General features: G+C 44.1%; 1 protein-coding gene across 2 annotated transcripts in view; it reads left to right on the forward strand.

Moving 5' to 3' along the window:
- Positions 1 to 1,156: 1,156 nt before the first annotated feature.
- The window catches only part of LOC109890335 (sentrin-specific protease 7), a 34,394-nt gene continuing 16,493 nt past the window's right edge, over positions 1,157 to 19,057 (forward strand). The window contains exons 1-7 of one of the 2 annotated variants that reach the window (XM_031823952.1): positions 1,157 to 1,502; positions 1,778 to 1,885; positions 5,848 to 5,936; positions 7,797 to 8,162; positions 8,547 to 8,647; positions 11,000 to 11,187; positions 11,796 to 12,192. In XM_031823952.1, the coding sequence (XP_031679812.1) occupies positions 1,778 to 1,885; positions 5,848 to 5,936; positions 7,797 to 8,162; positions 8,547 to 8,647; positions 11,000 to 11,187; positions 11,796 to 12,192 (1,249 nt within the window). In that variant the 5' untranslated portion in view covers positions 1,157 to 1,502. Of the gene's footprint in view, positions 1,503 to 1,777; positions 1,886 to 5,847; positions 5,937 to 7,796; positions 8,163 to 8,546; positions 8,648 to 10,999; positions 11,188 to 11,792; positions 12,193 to 19,057 lie in introns of both variants that reach the window. The other variant, XM_031823951.1, reaches the window with a different exon arrangement.

The following is a 19,057-nucleotide window of genomic DNA, read 5'->3' on the forward strand; positions in this document are numbered from 1 at the left end:
CGCCAGAGCTCTAGTGCTAAATACTTATATGAAACAATAAAGAACGAAGGTGGGAGTTCAAAAAGTGTGGCACCAACAAATGCGTTAACAATGGAACAATGCCATTTTCACATGCATGTACTGTAGTTTACTTGATTCCTATGATACAGTGTATGTGTCGCAGGAGGGATCTAAAACCTGGTCTCCAACATCTTGACCATTAGACCAAGAGGAGGGCTCTCACATCACCAGAACTTGAGCCAGACTCATGTCTGCTACATATGTATTGCTCAAGGAATGATATTGCACTTCTTCTAAACATCTATGCAGGCACAGAGTGCTCCTTTTGCTTTATTTTTCAGGGACATGTCACAGGTAGGAGTGTCAAATCCAATCAAATCAAAGATTATTTGTCATATGCACAGGATACAGCAGGCTGTAAACCATGATTAAAAAACTATCTATAAAGAAAATGTTGAAAAACGTTTTTACCATTGGTATTATTTACATAAGTAGGAAGAGGGATAAAGTGGGATAAGGGGAAGCTCGCATTCTGTCCAGACCTGGGCAGGAAATAGTTGTATTTGTAATTACAAACTTTTCACTTGAGGTTAGAGTTTAAAAAAACGATTTTCTTTGATATTCAAATACAGGTCTCAGAAAACCAAACAATATTTTAATATATTTGAATACCTCTCAGAAGAATATTTTTATGTTATTTGAAAGAAAAACAATATTCATTTGATGAAGTTAGCTAGTTTCTCAAGTCCATATCAGATTAAAACAAAATCAGGCCTAATGTTTTTGATAATTAGCTAGCTAGCCTAGATCTAACACAAAGCTAGCTAGCTGCTAGCAACCGCGTCTGTTTAACTGGTAGCTAATGGTACGTGGTTAGTTCAACACCAACGGTCGATTGCACAAATAAATCCAAATGTTATCAATTTCTTCTTAGCCTTTCGTATACAACACATTATAGGTGCTAAATTGTCTAGTAGTTACTACATGTGATAGAAAGCTATTTGTTGTAAAGTTATTTACAGTAGATAGCTAGATACGGAAGTATTGCACTGCGCAACCGTAGTAGCATTACGCCGTCCCACTACTACTGTATTTGATTGTGCATTGTACACATTTGCAATTCATAAACTTCTTATGTATCACCAGAGCGGATCCATAAATAATGATTTTGTGGCTTAATTGCCTTTGCCTAAACATGACACACCAATTTCAGGTCTAGTAATAAACCGACCAGACCTGTTCTGCGCTTTAAGAGTGCAAACAGGTTGCGCGTAAACATGCTTTCAACAATTTCCTGTTAACGTTAGAGGCGCCTCTGTTGTTGATGGCTTCTTGCTGCTAGATTGATGTAGCATTTTACTAGAAACAGCCATCCATTGCTTGCTAGCCAATATGATAACATTTAATTGGTTGCAAATGACAACGTAATGGCGTCTTTACAATGCTTCTTGTTTTCGTTCGTTAGCCATCTTTCCGTCTGATTCAGAACCCTTGACAGTTAAGTAAGTTGGCTTGTTAGTTAACTTAGCTAGCTATGTTGGCTAACCAAAGGCTTTTCACATTACTGGATAACTGGCTAACTGTGTCACATCTTTCTGAACATAACCTGTGCATTGTTGTTAACTCGATTAGGAGGTGTTGGAAAATAGCTAGCTCTGGTCTAGTAACGTTAGTGGACGGATGCACACTAACGGCCTGGACCAGAGCTACAACATAGTTAGCTACAAGCAGGTCAGCGTAAGTGGCACATCCATAATACAGTAATTCTTCATTTCAGATGGCAGTCCCCTTCAAAATCCCCAAGAGAAAACAGCCATCAGAAGCTGACAACATGCACATGCAGTCCCCTCTCTCACGTCTCCGGGATACCTCCAGCCCATTCGAGGTATCCCATATAATTTCCATTTGAAGTGGACATAGCCCCAATGAACTGCATTTTCACACGGTGACTCATTATTTGTGAATGAATGTTGTGCTTATATTTTCTCATGGTGATAAGTGAGATCTGCATAGCTAGAAGGTATACACTGGGTGTACAAAACATTAGGAACACTTGCTCTTTCCATGACAGACTGACTGTGTGAATCCAGTTGAAAGCTATAATCCCTTATTGATGTCACTTGTTAAATCCACTTCAGTGTCGGTGAAAGCGATGAGACGGGTTAAAGAAGGATTTTTAAGCCTTGAGACAATTATGACATGGATTGTGTGTGTGCCATTCGGAGGGTGAATGGGCAAGACAGAATATTTAAGTGCCTTTGAATGGGGTATTGTGGTAGATGCCAGGCGCACTGGTTTGAGTGTCGAACTGCACCGCTGCTGGGTTTTTCACGCTCAACAGTTTCCCTTGTGTATCAAGAATGGTCCACCACCCAAAGGACATCCAGCCAACTTGACCCAGCTGTGGAAAATATTGGAGTCAACATGGGCCAGCATTAGAGGTCGACCGATTTATGATTTTTCAATGCCGATACAGATTATTGGAGGAACAAAAAAGCAGATACCGATTAATCGGTCGATTGTTATTGGATTTTTTATTAGTAATAATGACAATTACAACAATACTGAATGAACACTTATTTTAACTTAATATAATACATCAATTTAATCAATTTAGCCTCAAATAAATAATGAAACATGTTCAATTTGGTTTAAATAATGCAAAAATGGCCTCTCGGGTGGCACAGTGGTTAAGGGTGCTGTACTGCAGCGCCAGCTGTGCCACCCGAGACTCTGGGTTCGCACCCAGGCTCTGTCGTAACCGGCCGCGACCGGGAGGTCCGTGGGGCAACGCACAATTGGCCTAGCGTTGTACGGGTTAGGGAGGGTTTGGCCGGTAGGGATATCCTTGTCTCATCGCGCACCAGCGACTCCTGTGATGGGCCGGGCGCAGTGCACGCTAACCAAGGTTGCCAGGTACGTGGTGTTTCCCCCAACACATTGGTGCGGCTGGCTTCCGGGTTGGATGCGCGCTGTGTTAAGAAGCAGTGCGGCTTGGTTGGGTTGTGTATCGGAGGACGCATGACTTTCAACCTACGTCTCTCCCGAGCCCGTACGGGAGTTGTAGCGACGAGACAAGATAGTAGCTACTAACAATTGGATACCATGAAATTGGGGAGAAAAAAAGGGGTAAAATTAAAAAAATATTTAATAATAATGCAAAAACAAAGTGTTGGAGAAGAAAGTAAAAGTGCAATATGTGCAATGTAAGAAAACAACTAAAGTTTAAGTTCCTTGCTCAGAACATGAGAACATATGAAAGCTGGTGGTTCCTTTTAACATGAGTCTTCAATATTCCCAGGTAAGAAGTTTTAGGTTGTAGTTATTATAGGAATTATAGGACTATTTCCCTCTATACCATTTGTATTTCATTAACCTTTGACTATTGGAGGTTCTTATATGCACTTTAGTATTGCAAGTGTAACAGTATAGCTTCCGTCCCTCTCCTCGCTCCTCCCTGGGCTCGAACCAGGAACACAATGACAACAGCCACTCTCGAAGCAGTGTTACCCATGCAGAGCAAGATAAACAACCACCCCAAGGCTCAGAGCGAGTGACGTTTGAAACACTATTAGCGCCCGCTAACTTGCCAGCCTTTTCACTTCGGTTACACCAGCCTCATCTCGGGAGTTGATAGGCTTGAAGTCATAAACAGCGCAATGCTTGACGCACAACGAAGAGCTGCTGGCAAAACGCATGAAAGTGCTTTGAATAAATGTTTACCCGCCTGCTACTGCCTACCACCGCTCAGTCAGATACTTGTATGCTCAGTCAGATTATACGCAACGCAGGACACGCTAGATAATATTTAGTAATATCATCAACCATGTGTAGTTAACTAGTGAATATGATTGATTGTTTTTTATAAGATAAGTTTAATGCTAGCTAGCAACTTACCTTGGCTTAACTGCATTGGCGTAACAGGCAGTCAGTCTCCTTGTGGATTGCAACAGTCGTTATCGCTTTGGACTAGTTAACTGTAAGGTTGCAAGATTGGATCCTGACAAGGTGAAAATCTGTCGTTCTGCCCCTGAACGAGGCAGTTAACCCACCGTTCCTAGGCCGGGATTGAAAATAAGAATGTGTTCTTAACTGACTTAAATAAATAAAGGTGTAAAAAAAGATATAAAAAATTGGCAAAATTGGTGTCCAAAAATACCGATTTCCGATAGTTATGAAAACTTGAAATCGGCCCTAATTAATCAGCCATTCCGATTAATCGGTTGACCTCTAGCCAGCATCCCCGTTTTATCACCAAAGCCCCATATACTACCCACCATTGCGACCTGTACGCTCTCGTTGGCTGGCCCTCGCTTCATACTCGTCGCCAAACCCACTGGCTCCATGTCATCTACAAGACCCTGCTAGGTAAAGTCCCCCCTTATCTCAGCTCGCTGATCACCATAGCATCTCCCACCTGTAGCACACGCTCCAGCAGGTATATCTCTCTAGTCACCCCCAAAACCAATTCTTTCTTTGGCCGCCTCTCCTTCCAGTTCTCTGCTGCCAATGACTGGAACGAACTACAAAAATCTCTGAAACTGGAAACACTTATCTCCCTCACTAGCTTTAAGCACCAACTGTCAGAGCAGCTCACAGATTACTGCACCTGTACATAGCCCACCTATAATTTAGCCCAAACAACTACCTCTTTCCCAACTGTATTTAATTTTTATTTATTTATTTATTTTGCTCCTTTGCACCCCATTATTTTTATTTCTACTTTGCACATTCTTCCATTGCAAAACTACCATTCCAGTGTTTTACTTGCTATATTGTATTTACTTTGCCATCATGGCCTTTTTTGCCTTTACCTCCCTTCTCACCACATTTGCTCACATTGTATATAGACTTGTTTATACTGTATTATTGACTGTATGTTTGTTTTTACTCCATGTGTAACTCTGTGTCGTTTTATCTGTCGAACTGCTTTGCTTTATCTTGGCCAGGTCGCAATTGTAAATGAGAACTTGTTCTCAACTTGCCTACCTGGTTAAATAAAGGTGAAATAAATAAAAAATAAAAAATAAAAAATCCCTGTGGAACACTTTTGACACCTTGTAGAGTCCATGCCTCAACAAATTGAGGCTGTTATGAGGGCAAAAGAGGGTGCAACTCAATATTAGGTGTTCCTAATAAAATATTATATAAGTCATGCTAATGAAACCTCCCAAAGTGCTGCCCAAATAACTCTACCTACATGTACATATTACCTTGACTAACCGGTGCCCCCGAACATTGACTCTGTACCAGTACCCCATGTATATAATCTCACTATTGTTATTTTATTGCTGCTCTTTAATTACTTGTTCCTTTTTATTTCTTATTCATATTTTTTAAACTGCATTGTTAGTTAGGTGCTTGTAAGTAAGCATTTCACTGTAAGGTTTACCTACACCTGTTGTATTCGGCGCATGTGACAAATAAAATTTGATTTGATTTTGAAATGGCACCCTATTTCCTATATAATCAATGCACTACTTTTGACCAAAACCCACAGGGTGGCTAGTGCACAACTGGGACAGTGGCAGAGGAGGCTGGTGGGAGGAGCGATAGGAGGATGGGCTCATTTTAATGGCTGGAATGGAATTAATGGAACGGTATCAAACATGAGAACCACATTTGACACCGTTCTATTAATTCCATTCCAGCCATTGCAAGGAGCCCATCCTCCCATAGTGCCTCCTACCAGCCTCCTCTGGAATAGGGTGCCATTTGCGACCCAACCCAAGACTCTTCTCTAATTTAAACCGATCACTCTCAAGACACTTTAAAAGCTGTAGGTCAATGTACTATGTAGCCTATGAGTTAATAGTTATGCTGAAACAACACTGTGTGTCATTTCAGACAAGCTGGTGCAATGGCTCTTCAAATGGAAAAACGCCTGAACAGGTTGGCTCTCTGAATGGACACATCCCCAGAGCAGGGAAACAGAGGTATGTATAGACATGATCTGTTCATGGCTCTGGTCCATAGCGTTCATGCTGCTGAGATTAATGAACAGCATCAACAAGTGACGTGACACACTGGACCAGAGTTTATTTGGACAGTGCTACTGGATTAAGAATGTCAATTATCTCTCCTAGATGACTTACTTGACTCTTGACCCCGTTGGGAGCGTAACATGTCAATCATGACACTCTCTCCACCACTTTTCTGCGCTTTCGCCTCGTGCCTGGTCTTTGTTGGTTATTTTGTTGCCAGGATGCAGTGGTCATGGATATCTGCAGTGCTTACTGTTTTCAGTAGATGGTGCTCTTCAACCAGTTAAATGTACCTGGTCAAAATGTCTAGTACAGTGGAAATCATGCAGGTTATATTACACAGATGATATTACCGTTACAGTTGAAGTCGGAAGTTTGCATACACCTTAGCCTAATACATTTAAACTCAGTTTTTCACAATTCCTGACATTTAATCCTAGTAAAAATGCCCTGTCTTAGGTCAGTTAGGATCAAAACTTTATTTTAAGAATGTGATATATCAGAATAATAGTAGAGAGAATGATTTACTTCAGCTTTTATTTCTTTCATCACATTCCCAGTGGGTCAGAAGTTTACATACACTCAATTAGTATTTGGTAGCATTGCTTTAAATTGTTTAACTTGGGTCAAGCGTTTCGGGTAGCCTTCCACAAGCTTCCCACAATAAGTTGGGTGAATTTTGTCCCATTCCTCCTGACAGAGCTGGTGTAACTGAGTCCTGTTTGTAGGCCTCCATGCTCGCACATGCTTTTTCAGTTCTTCTCACAAGTTTTCTATTGGATTGAGGTCAGGGCTTTGTGATGACCACTCCAATACCTTGACTTTGTTGTCCTTAAGCCATTTTGTCACAACTTTGAAAGTATGCTTGGGGTCATTGTCCATTTCAAAGACCCATTTGCGACCAAGCTTTAACTTCCTGACTGATGACTTGAGATGTTGCTTCAATATAGCCACATAATTTTCCTGCCTCGTGATGCCACCTATTTTGTGAAGTGCACCAGTCCCTCGTGCAGCAAAGCACCCCAAACATGATGCTGCCACCTACGTGCTTCACGTTTGGGATGGTGTTCTTCGGCTTGCAAGCCTCCCCCTTTTCCCTCCTAACATAACGATGGTCATTATGGCCAAACAGTTCTATTCTTGTTTCATCAGACCAGAGGACATTTCTCCAAAAAGTATGATCTTTGTCCCCATGTGCAGTTGCAAACCGTAGTCTGGCTTTTTTTATGGCGGTTTTGGAGCAGTGGTTTCTTCCTTGCTGAGCGGCCTTTCAGGTTATGTCGATATAGGACTCGTTTTACTGTGGATATAGATACTTTTGTACCGGTTTCCTCCAGCATCTTCACAAGGTCCTTTGCTGCTGTTCTGGGATTGATTTGCACATTTCGCACAAATTACGTTAATCTCTTGGAGACAGAATGCGCCTCCTTCCTGAGCGGTGTCACAGCTGCCTATTAGAAGCTTCTAAAGCCATGACATCATTTTCTGTAATTTTCCAAGCTGTTTAAAGGCACAGTCAACTAAATGTATGTAAACTTCTGACCCACTGGATTTGTGATTCAGTGAATTATAAGTTAAACAATCTGTCTGTAAACAATTGTTGGAAAAACTACTTGTGTCATGGACAAAGTAGATGTTCTTACCGACTTGCCAAAACTAGAGATATTTGTGGAGTTGTTGAAAAATGAGTTTTAATGACTCCAACCTAAGTGTATGTAAACTTCCGACTTCAACTGTATATGGTATTGATGTAGTTCCTGAGATGTTAGATAGACTTTGCTGAGACTTTGATCATTGTTTGCTTGTTTGCAGCACTCCTAACCGGCTAGTTCTGAGGGATGTCTGTGAAGCGCGTCTTGGACCTGGACAATCAGACAAATGGACCTCCAGCCAGTCAACAGGCTTCCAGAGACCAGCTCAGACCCCAGAACACCATCCAGTTGCCAGCCAGAGATGGAATTCCCCAGAGCACAGCAAATGGAGAGAGACCCACATGCCCAGCACACTGCGGAGATCACCCACTCGCTGTCAGCTAGCAGTCAACGGAACACCTAGGAAGCAGACGGAGTCTCTGACTCATAAGAAGCCACCTCACATCCAATCAAGCCCTGTGACATCATCAACACACAAAGCTGAACAAAGACTCCTAGCAGCCTCTCCTCCCTGCTTCAAAAATGGGTATGTCATCAGGGCGGCATGTAGCCTAGTGGTTAAGAGCGTTGGACCAGTAACTGAATGGTTGCTGTTTCGAATCCCAAAGCTGACTACGTGAAAAATCTGCCAATGTGCCCTTGAGCAAGGCACTTAACCCTAATTGCTCCTGTAAGTCGATATGGATAAATGTAAAATAAAATTACAATATAATAGATTGATAACTAAAAAACTGATAACTTTAAGTCTAGGATTTAAAGGATTTTTTAAATGTGAATTGACGCCTGATTCTGCTTGTTCGGTTCGCACTTGTTCTGGTATCTGTCAGTCTGTCAGAACTAGAAGTGACACCAACCATAGAAATCTATGCTTGGAATCATTTGAACTGATTGTACCGTTGTCCTCCACTAGATGGCGCCCTAAGAGGGCATCAGACACACTGTGTCGGGACAAGAATCAAGAGACGGGGTGTGTGTCGCCACTGCTCAAGACGCGCCGTGCAGAGTTCAGTGGTCAGTGTCTTACACACACACACACACACACACACACACACACACACACACACACAGAGTTCATTGAGGTGAAATCCTAGCTTACCGTTCAATCTTTCACACACAGTCCAAAACAATCCCTAGACAATGTGCTCAGCTTAGGGAGGCCTGATGAAGAAAATCTACACTTGTGGATGCTACGCTATTTTTGTAATTTTTTTTATTATTTGTCGAAAAACATTTGTCTTAAATCTCGGTGCTCAGTCTAGGCTGTAGATCCACAGCAGTTGGAGGTCGCTTATATCTACATTGTCTTAACCAATTAAGGGTCAAACATACTTGTGTAATCAAGGTTTTTCCTCGTTAAGTGTTTTGTTGGAGTTTCAAATAAAATGTTATTGGTCACATACACATGGTTAGCAGATGTTAATGCGAGTGTAGCGAAATGCTTGTGCTTCTAGTTCCGACAGTGCAGTAATATCTAACAAGTAATCTAACAATTTCACAACAACTACCTTATACACACAAATGTAAAGGGATGAATAAGAATATGTACATATAAATATATGGATGAGCGATGGCCGAGCGACATATGCAAAATGCAGTAGATGGCATAGAGTACAGTATATACATATGAGATGAGTAATGTAGGGTATGTAAACATTATATAAAGTGGCATTGTTTAAAGTGACTAGTGATACATTTATTACATCCAATTTTTAATTATTAAAGTGGCTGGAGATTTGAGTCAGTATGTTGGCAGCAGCCACTCAATGTTAGCGGTGGCTGTTTAACAGTCTGATGGCATTGAGATAGAAGCTGTTTTTCAGTCTCGGTCCCAGCTTTGATGCACCTGTACTGACCTCACCTTCTGGATGATAGCGGGGTGAACAGGCAGTGGCTCGGGTGGTTGTTGTCCTGGAGGGCAGGTAGTTTGCCCCCGGTGATGCATTGTGCAGACCTCACTACCCTCTGGAGAGCCTTACGGTTGTGGGCGGAGCAGTTGCCATACCAGGCGGTGATACAGCCCGACAGGATGCTCTCGATTATGCATCTGTAAAAGTTTGAGTGTTTTTGGTGACAAGCCAAATTTCTTCAGCCTCCTGCGATTGAAGAGGCACACTGTCTGAGTGGGTGGACCATTTCAGTTTGTCCGTGATGTGTACGCCGAGGAACTTAAAACTTTCCACCTTCTCCACTACTGTCCTGTTGATGTGGATAGGGGGCTGCTCCCTCTGCTGTTTCCTAAAGTCCTCGATCATCTCCTTTGTTTTGTTGAGTGTGAGGTTATTTTCCTGACACAACACTCCAAGGGCCCTCACCTCCTCCCTGTAGGCCGTCTCGTCGTTGTTGGTAATCAAGCCTGCCACTGTAGTGTCGTCTGCAAACTTGATGATTGAGTTGGATGCGTGCATGGCCATGCAGTCATGGGTGAACAGGGAGTACAGGAGAGGGCTGAGAACGCACCCTTGTGGGGCCCAGTGTTGAGGATCAGCGGAGTGGAGATGTTGTTTCCTACCCTCACCACCTGGGGGCGGCCCATCAGAAAGTCCAGGACCCATTTGCACAGGGCCGGGTCGAGACCCAGGGTCTCAAGCTCAATGACGAGTTTGGAGGGTACTATGGTGTTAAATGCTGAGCTGTAGTCAATGAACAGCATTCTTACATAGGTATTCCTCTTGTCCAGATGGGTTAGGGCAGTGGGCAGTGGGCAGTGTGATTGCGATTGCGTCGTCTGTGGACCTGTTGGGGCGGTAAGCAAATTGGAGTGGGTCTAGGGTGTCAGGTAGGGTGGAGGTGATCTGATCCTTCACTAGTCTCTCAAAGCACTTCATGATGACGGAAGTGAGTGCTACGGGGCGATAGTCGTTTAGCTCAGTTACCTTAGCTTTCTTGGGAACAGGAACAATGGTGGCCCTCTTGAAGCATGAGCAGTGGAGTTAACATTTAGCAGGTGTTGCTGTGTCTAACAACCCCCCCCCTGCGTTTCCCTCTTCTTCTATATTGTGTTGGCAAGTCTGACCATTTTCCTGGTTGGGTAAACAAATGCTTAACTTTATGGCCTTGTTAAAAATGCCTGCAGTAAACAATCTCTTTCAGACTGCTTTTCTTTGAACTCTTTCTCGTTCAGGAGACGCAACATTTAGCTGTGTGCTTTAGCCAACTCCTGTGGCTATCGCTGTCATGTCATACATGTAGGCAAGCAGGCTACTGTCTCTTCAACAAGGGTCAAAATGGAACTGTTGTGTTTCGTTGTTTAGGTTCCCGCTGGGGCCACCCATACCAAAACGTTTATCAAAGTCACTTTGGATAAAAGTGTCTGCTAAACGGCATATATTTTATTATTCCTTTTCTGTTTTACATCTCCCTCAGGAGATTCCCAAATGTCTGTGAGATGCAGCCCAGTGGAGTCGGAGCAGGATTCTGCATCAGAACCATCTCCAGAAAGAGAGGTGGACAGTTCCTCAAAGACGGACGACAGGCTCTCTGTCTCCCCGGGAGACTCAACATGGAGGAGACGTGACTCTGGGATGAATGGATCTCCTCCACAAAACACAGAGGTAGGACTATAGCTGTGTCTCAAGTGGGACCCTCTTCCCTAGATCGTGCACTATAGTTAATAGGATGCCGTTTGGGACACATACAGTTGACTGGCCTCAGGATTCACATAAATATATGTTTAGTGGAAAACAATTGCTTATACTCACTAGTCTGGTATATAGTTATTGGTCGTAACCATACTTGTTCGCTAGCTAGGTTGAGCGTTGGCTAGCTTTTTCAGGCATTGTTAGTGTTGGCTAACTCAGTGTTGCTAGGTCTATTCCTCACAGTGAAATAACAACAGTGAACAACCAAGTTGCTTAACTTCCACCCTATACAGATAGTCCTGATTCAGCTGAGCTGGTAGCTCCATATCTTGCAACAGGATAACACCCCAGGGTAGCTTGGTCTATAGAATAGTATAGAGTCTTGTAAAGTGTGGCTGTTGAAAACAAACTGTAGCAAACTATATGAGAACTAACTGGTTAGTGTAGGTGCATTTGCATGCTCATACGTTTTCGTTTAGGATTTATTTTTTATTTTTCTAGTTGATTGTAATAATTTCTAGGGGAGTTTCTGTTAGGTTAACCCCTGTGACTAATAGTCCTACCTGGTGTGCTTTCAGAAGGAGGGGAAGGGAAGCTCAGGATCACTGCAGAACCAGATCAAGGTGACTAGTGGTTCACCAGGGACGGGCCCCAGGGGAAGTGTCCCTGTCCCTGCATGCCACCAAAGCCAGAGCCCAGATAGTGACGACCCTCCCGACCGCCCCTTGATGTCATGGGCCAGAGGTGCATCCACAGGGTCCCCGAAACACCCCCTCTCCGCTGTGGCTTCAGTGACCCAGGCCACACAGGAGAAGCAGTTTTCGTTTAGCAGGCCTCCCCTCCGAGCTAACCTCACAGACAGAGAGAGGAGGCCTCCCCTCCGGGCTAACCTCACAGACAGAGAGAGGAGGCCTCCAACCAAGTGTCTCTCCCTCCATCTCAGGCTGAGGCGGCCCAAGCCCACTTCCACAGAACCTAGTAAGTTGACCCACTGTTTAACCCTTCATAGCATATTGATCAGAACATACCATATCACGCATAGACTGGCGGTATGATGTCACGTACTACTCTGCAATATGAGTGTTGTTACGCTGAACCAACATTATAAATGAAGCAAAATGCCCTCCTCACCCAGTGACGTCAGTATAGAATATCATCCGACACCAATGCATGAACAGGCGAGGAAGCGGTTTCAGCTGTATGTCTTAGTGGGGTTCAGGGCCATTACATAACAGACTGGCTAGTATCACGATACTCGATACTAAAACAATACCACAACAACAACAGAAAGAAGGCGTATTAGACAAATTCCCAGAATGGCACTTGATCCAGACAGATAAACTCAGCTACAGTTTTGCAATCCGTTTGACTTAGTTTTTACTCATCTAAGTACCAAACAACATAATGGTAATTTATTTGAATGGTAAATCTGCATTGATAAACCGGGTGAATCAAGATGTAGCCTAGGTCTATTCACAATACAGGTGAATGCATAATATTCAACAGGATTGTGTGCATTGAGCTTGTTGTAGCTGATATTATGGGGCTACAGATGATAAGCAATCCTTTCCATTTAGGACTTATTTTATTGGCAACTGTTAGAACATATTATTTTATTGTACTGATCAACATTTGCATAGAAGAAGCAATATCTTTTATCAAAGTGTGTGGTGTCTCTTTAAGAAAGTAATGAGGTCATTTGCAAGGCAGAATGTGGCAGTGGAATCTGACTTTGTGGCTATGCAAACCAGACTGGAGGCGAGGGAGACTAAGGGCGCGTTCGTAAATTCACTCTGGCTAGAGCAGATTAAAAACGGATGAATTTACAAATGCGCAACACCTGTTGAATATTACTGGTGTCAGTAAACGTTGGCAAAAAAACACAACTAAATTGTTGCCAACATAACATGAAAACAGCCTAATCAGCACTGCTGGAGCGAGTAAAATGGTGAGGTGTTCTCTCATTTATCTCTGGAAGTAGCTAGCCAGCTACAGATCGCTCGGATCAACCTTTCTCTTCAGCCGGAGCGTCCAGTGTACACTCTGAACGCTCCGGAGAGTGAAACACTCTGAATTTACGAACGACCCACAGCACATTCTGACACACTGTAAGCAATTTACAGGGAAACTCCCTCTGTTGGCATGGTGCACCACCACCGTGGCGTTAGAATGGGTCCTCTGGAAGGACCTAAGCTCCACCCCTATAACCAACACTAACCTTAACTTCTATGCAACTAAGCCACGCCCATAGCCACTGATTGGATCTGTGGTGAGCTGCATCCTTAGCGAGGACCTCTTCTAGCAGAGACCCATGGGCTTCCTCTCTCTAGCGGAGTCTTGGCCCTTCAAATCCACAGTGATTAGGTAGTAACGAGTACAGGAGCCTTCATAATGATGACGACATGAGGAGCCAAGAAGCGGTTGGAAAAGAGAGGAAACTCAAGCTTGGGTTTGTAATTTTCGGTACAGGCAATATTTGCCATTAAAATATATTTTTGTCAACATGGGGCTGGGGCATCACCAGGGGAATGATGAGGACACAACATCCGATGAGGATCCTCATCTGGTCTGCATTTGTTCTCTCTTCTCCTAATGGGTCCTAGTTAAAGCTTTACAAGCTCTTTGTGGTCAGAGATGTGTAGCCAGAGGCAGGCCTGGGAAACCATCAGCTGTCAGCGGTGCTGAGAGATTAATGCCTGGCTCCACCGCAGAGGGGTGGCTCACTTTTTTTGAAGTGTGTGTGTGTGTGTGTCTTCACATGCACTCAAAGTGCTGACTAGGAAAATACCATAGTGATAACGAGAGAAGACTTGGTTATTCTCAGTCCCCTTTGTCCCTCCATGTTAATGTACCTTGCATGGTGGAGGAGAGAGAGGAGGCAGGCAGGGAGAGAGCGAGAGAGGAGGCAGGCAGGGAGAGAGCGAGAGAGGAGGCAGGCAGGGAGAGAGCGAGCGAGAGAGGAGGCAGGCAGGGAGAGAGCGAGCGAGAGAGGAGGCAGGCAGGGAGGGAGAGAGCGAGCGAGAGAGGAGGCAGGCAGGGAGAGAGAGAGCGAGAGAGGAGGCAGGCAGGGAGAGAGAGAGCGAGAGAGGAGGCAGGCAGGGAGAGAGAGAGCGAGAGAGGAGGCAGGCAGGGAGAGAGAGAGCGAGAGAGGAGGCAGGCAGGGAGAGAGAGAGCGAGAGAGGAGGCAGGCAGGGAGAGAGAGAGGGAGAGAGGAGGCAGGCAGGGAGAGAGAGAGGGAGAGAGGAGGCAGGGAGAGAGAGGAGGCAGGCAGGGAGAGAGAGAGCGAGAGAGGAGGCAGGCAGGCAGGCAGGCAGGCAGGCAGGCAGGCAGGCAGGCAGGCAGGCAGGCAGGCGGGCGGGCGGGCGGGCGGGCGGGCGGGCGGGCGGGCGGGCGGGCGGGCGCTGCAACACCAGGGTTATGGGGGGAGACAAGTAGTCACCCAGATTACTGTGGCTAGCCAAAGCTTCCTATAAAGCCCATTAGTCCTGTGTCTGTCTACTGGCACTTGACCCACACTGTTTTATTTTATTTTTTTATTTATTTCACCTTTATTTAACCAGGTAGGCTAGTTGAGAACAAGTTCTCATTTGCAACTGCGACCTGGCCAAGATAAAGCATAGCAGTGTGAGCATACAACAAAGAGTTACACATGGAGTAAACAATTAACAAGTCAATAACACAGTAGAAAACGAAGGGGGGGTCTATATACAATGTGTGCAAAAGGCATGAGGAGGTAGGCAAATAATTACAATTTTGCAGATTAACACTGGAGTGATAAAAGATCAGATGGTCATGTACAGGTAGAGATATTGGTGTGCAGAAGAGCAGAAAAGTAAATAAATAAAAACAGTACGGGGATGAGGTAGGTGAAAAGGGTGGGCTATTTACCAATAGACTATGTACAGCTGCAGCGATCGGTTAGCTGCTCAGATAGCTGATGTTTGAAGTTGGTGAGGGAGATGAAAGTCTCCAACTTCAGCGATTTTTGCAATTCGTTCCAGTCACAGGCAGCAGAGTACTGGAACGAAAGGCGGCCAAATGAGGTGTTGGCTTTAGGGATGATCAGTGAGATACACCTGCTGGAGCGCGTGCTACGGATGGGTGTTGCCATCGTGACCAGTGAGCTGAGATAAGGCGGAGCTTTACCTAGCATAGACTTGTAGATGACCTGGAGCCAGTGGGTCTGGCGACGAATATGTAGCGAGGGCCAGCCGACTAGAGCATACAAGTCGCAGTGGTGGGTAGTATAAGGTGCTTTAGTGACAAAACGGATGGCACTGTGATAGACTGCATCCAGTTTGCTGAGTAGAGTGTTGGAAGCCATTTTGTAGATGACATCGCCGAAGTCGAGGATCGGTAGGATAGTCAGTTTTACTAGGGTAAGCTTGGCGGCTTGAGTGAAGGAGGCTTTGTTGCGGAATAGAAAGCCGACTCTTGATTTGATTTTCGATTGGAGATGTTTGATATGAGTCTGGAAGGAGAGTTTGCAGTCTAGCCAGACACCTAGGTACTTATAGACGTCCACATATTCTAGGTCGGAACCATCCAGGGTGGTGATGCTAGTCGGGCATGCAGGTGCAGGCAGCGACCGGTTGAAAAGCATGCATTTGGTTTTACTAGCGTTTAAGAGCAGTTGGAGGCCACGGAAGGAGTGTTGTATGGCATTGAAGCTTGTTTGGAGGTTAGATAGCACAGTGTCCAAAGACGGGCCGAAAGTATATAGAATGGTGTCGTCTGCGTAGAGGTGGATCAGGGAATCGCCCGCAGCAAGAGCAACATCATTGATATACACAGAGAAAAGAGTCGGCCCGAGAATTGAACCCTGTGGCACCCCCATAGAGACTGCCAGAGGACCGGACAGCATGCCCTCCGATTTGACACACTGAACTCTGTCTGCAAAGTAATTGGTGAACCAGGCAAGGCAGTCATCCGAAAAACCGAGGCTACTGAGTCTGCCGATAAGAATATGGTGATTGACAGAGTCGAAAGCCTTGGCGAGGTCGATGAAGACGGCTGCACAGTACTGTCTTTTATCGATGGCGGTTATGATGTCGTTTAGTACCTTGAGTGTGGCTGAGGTGCACCCATGACCGGCTCGGAAACCAGATTGCACAGCGGAGAAGGTACGGTGGGATTCGAGATGGTCAGTGACCTGTTTGTTGACTTGGCTTTCGAAGACCTTAGATAGGCAGGGCAGGATGGATATAGGTCTGTAACAGTTTGGGTCCAGGGTGTCTCCCCCTTTGAAGAGGGGGATGACTGCGGCAGCTTTCCAATCCTTGGGGATCTCAGACGAGATGAAAGAGAGGTTGAACAGGCTGTCCCAATCCCCTTCCCCCCTCCATTTCCCCCTCTAACTCTGGGTCCTTCCGCTGCTACCAGGAGCTTCTAGTCCCCCTTTAAATGAACCCATTGACTTTGTGTGAGCAGCTAACAGCCATCTCCAGCTAGGTCAGTGATCCTATGTCAGGACCTGTACAATGTAGGCTAATCTGTATTTATGCCAAAGCTATTGGTGAACAACAGGATATAGGCTAATATTGCGTACTTCATCATAATCAATGTGATACAGTGCCATGCGAAAGTATTCGGCCCCCTTGAACTTTGCGACCTTTTGCCACATTTCAGGCTTCAAACATAAAGATATAAAACTGTATTTTTTTGTGAAGAATCAACAACAAGTGGGACACAATCATGAAGTGGAACAACATTTATTGGATATTTCAAACTTTTTTAACAAATCAAAAACGGAAAAATTATTCAGCCCCCTTAAGTTAATACTTTGTAGTGCCACCTTTTGCTGCGATTACAGCTGTAAGTCGCTTGGGGTATGTCTCTATATGTTTTGCACATCGAGAGACTGAAATTTTTTCCCATTCCTCCTTGCAAAACAGCTCGAGCTCAGTGAGGTTGGATGGAGAGTATTTGTGAACAGCAGTTTTCAGTTCTTTCCACAGATTCTCGATTGGATTCAGGTCTGGACTTTGACTTGGCCATTCTATCACCTGGATATGTTTATTTTTGAACCATTCCATTGTAGATTTTGCTTTATGTTTTGGATCATTGTCTTGTTGGAAGACAAATCTCCGTCCCAGTCTCAGGTCTTTTGCAGACTCCATCAGGTTTTCTTCCAGAATGGTCCTGTATTTGGCTCCATCCATCTTCCCATCAATTTTAACCATCTTCCCTGTCCCTGCTGAAGAAAAGCAGGCCCAAACCATGATGCTGCCACCACCATGTTTGACAGTGGGGATGGTGTGTTCAGGGTGATGAGCTGTGTTGCTTTTACGCCAAACATAACGTTTTGCATTGTTGCCAAAAAGTAAAATTTTGGTTTCATCTGACCAGAGCACCTTCTTCCACATGTTTGGTGTGTCTCCCAGGTGGCTTGTGGCAAACTTTAAACAACACTTTTTATGGATATCTTTAAGAAATGGCTTTCTTCTTGCCACTCTTCCATAAAGGCCAGATTTGTGCAATATACGACTGATTGTTGTCCTATGGACAGAGTCTCCCACCTCAGCTGTAGATCTCTGCAGTTCATCCAGAGTGATCATGGGCCTCTTGGCTGCATCTCTGATCAGTCTTCTCCTTGTATGAGCTGAAAGTTTAGAGGGACGGCCAGGCCTTGGTAGATTTGCAGTGGTCTGATACTCCTTCCATTTCAATATTATCGCTTGCACAGTGCTCCTTGGGATGTTTAAAGCTTGGGAAATATTTTTGTATCCAAATCCGGCTTTAAACTTCTTCACAACAGTATCTCGGACCTGCCTGGTGTGTTCCTTGTTCTTCATGATGCTCTCTGCGCTTTTAACGGACCTCTGAGACTATCACAGTGCAGGTGCATTTATACGGAGACTTGATTACACACAGGTGGATTGTATTTATCATCATTAGTCATTTAGGTCAACATTGGATCATTCAGAGATCCTCACTGAACTTCTGGAGAGAGTTTGCTGCACTGAAAGTAAAGGGGCTGAATAATTTTGCACGCCCAATTTTTCAGTTTTTGATTTGTTAAAAAAGTTTGAAATATCCAATAAATGTCGTTCCACTTCATGATTGTGTCCCACTTGTTGTTGATTCTTCACAAAAAAATACAGTTTTATATCTTTATGTTTGAAGCCTGAAATGTGGCAAAAGGTCGCAAAGTTCAAGGGGGCCGAATACTTTCGCAAGGCACTGTATATTAAAAGGGGAGGTGCATTTAAAAATGTGATTATTCTTAAAAAAAGATGATGCTATTTTCACACTGTCTTAATATCACTGAAATTATGATAATTATGATAATGCCCTTTTTGTGTAAGAGATGTTAGAAAACAATGCCTTGAATTTCAGCTTGTTCTGATGGGATGGAACTTTTGGCCCACAGCATGACATCACAATGTGATCTGATTATAATAGACCAATGACTGTTCATCTGGGTAAGGGGATGGGCTCTAGACCATCCTATCAGCCAATCAGGGCTGTCTATGTAAATATCTCCACATTTGTTTCCTAACTCCCACACAATCAGACGGAGTGTTTGAAGGGCGAAAGGAGGCTCAGGGAAATGCACTCTGTTCCTGATGTTTGGTATACTCCGTGTAAATTATTAAAACATATATATGTTGGAGTTATTTTCATTAAATAAACAGACAGTGATTTATAAGACATACAGTGATTTAAAAATAAAATTACCAAGACTGCTTGGGGCTTTAAAAATCGCTCATCCTCCCTACAGTGTATTAGCTAATGATTCATCAAAGTAGTCATTTTGAATACAAATATATACCACTCCAATCCTCTTAAGTCCTTCAATGACTGTTAGTGTGCCAGCAACTGACACACTCATTAACACACT

The sequence above is a fragment of the Oncorhynchus kisutch genome, linkage group LG5 (assembly GCF_002021735.2).
Source record: "Oncorhynchus kisutch isolate 150728-3 linkage group LG5, Okis_V2, whole genome shotgun sequence".
Lineage (NCBI taxonomy): Eukaryota > Metazoa > Chordata > Actinopteri > Salmoniformes > Salmonidae > Oncorhynchus > Oncorhynchus kisutch.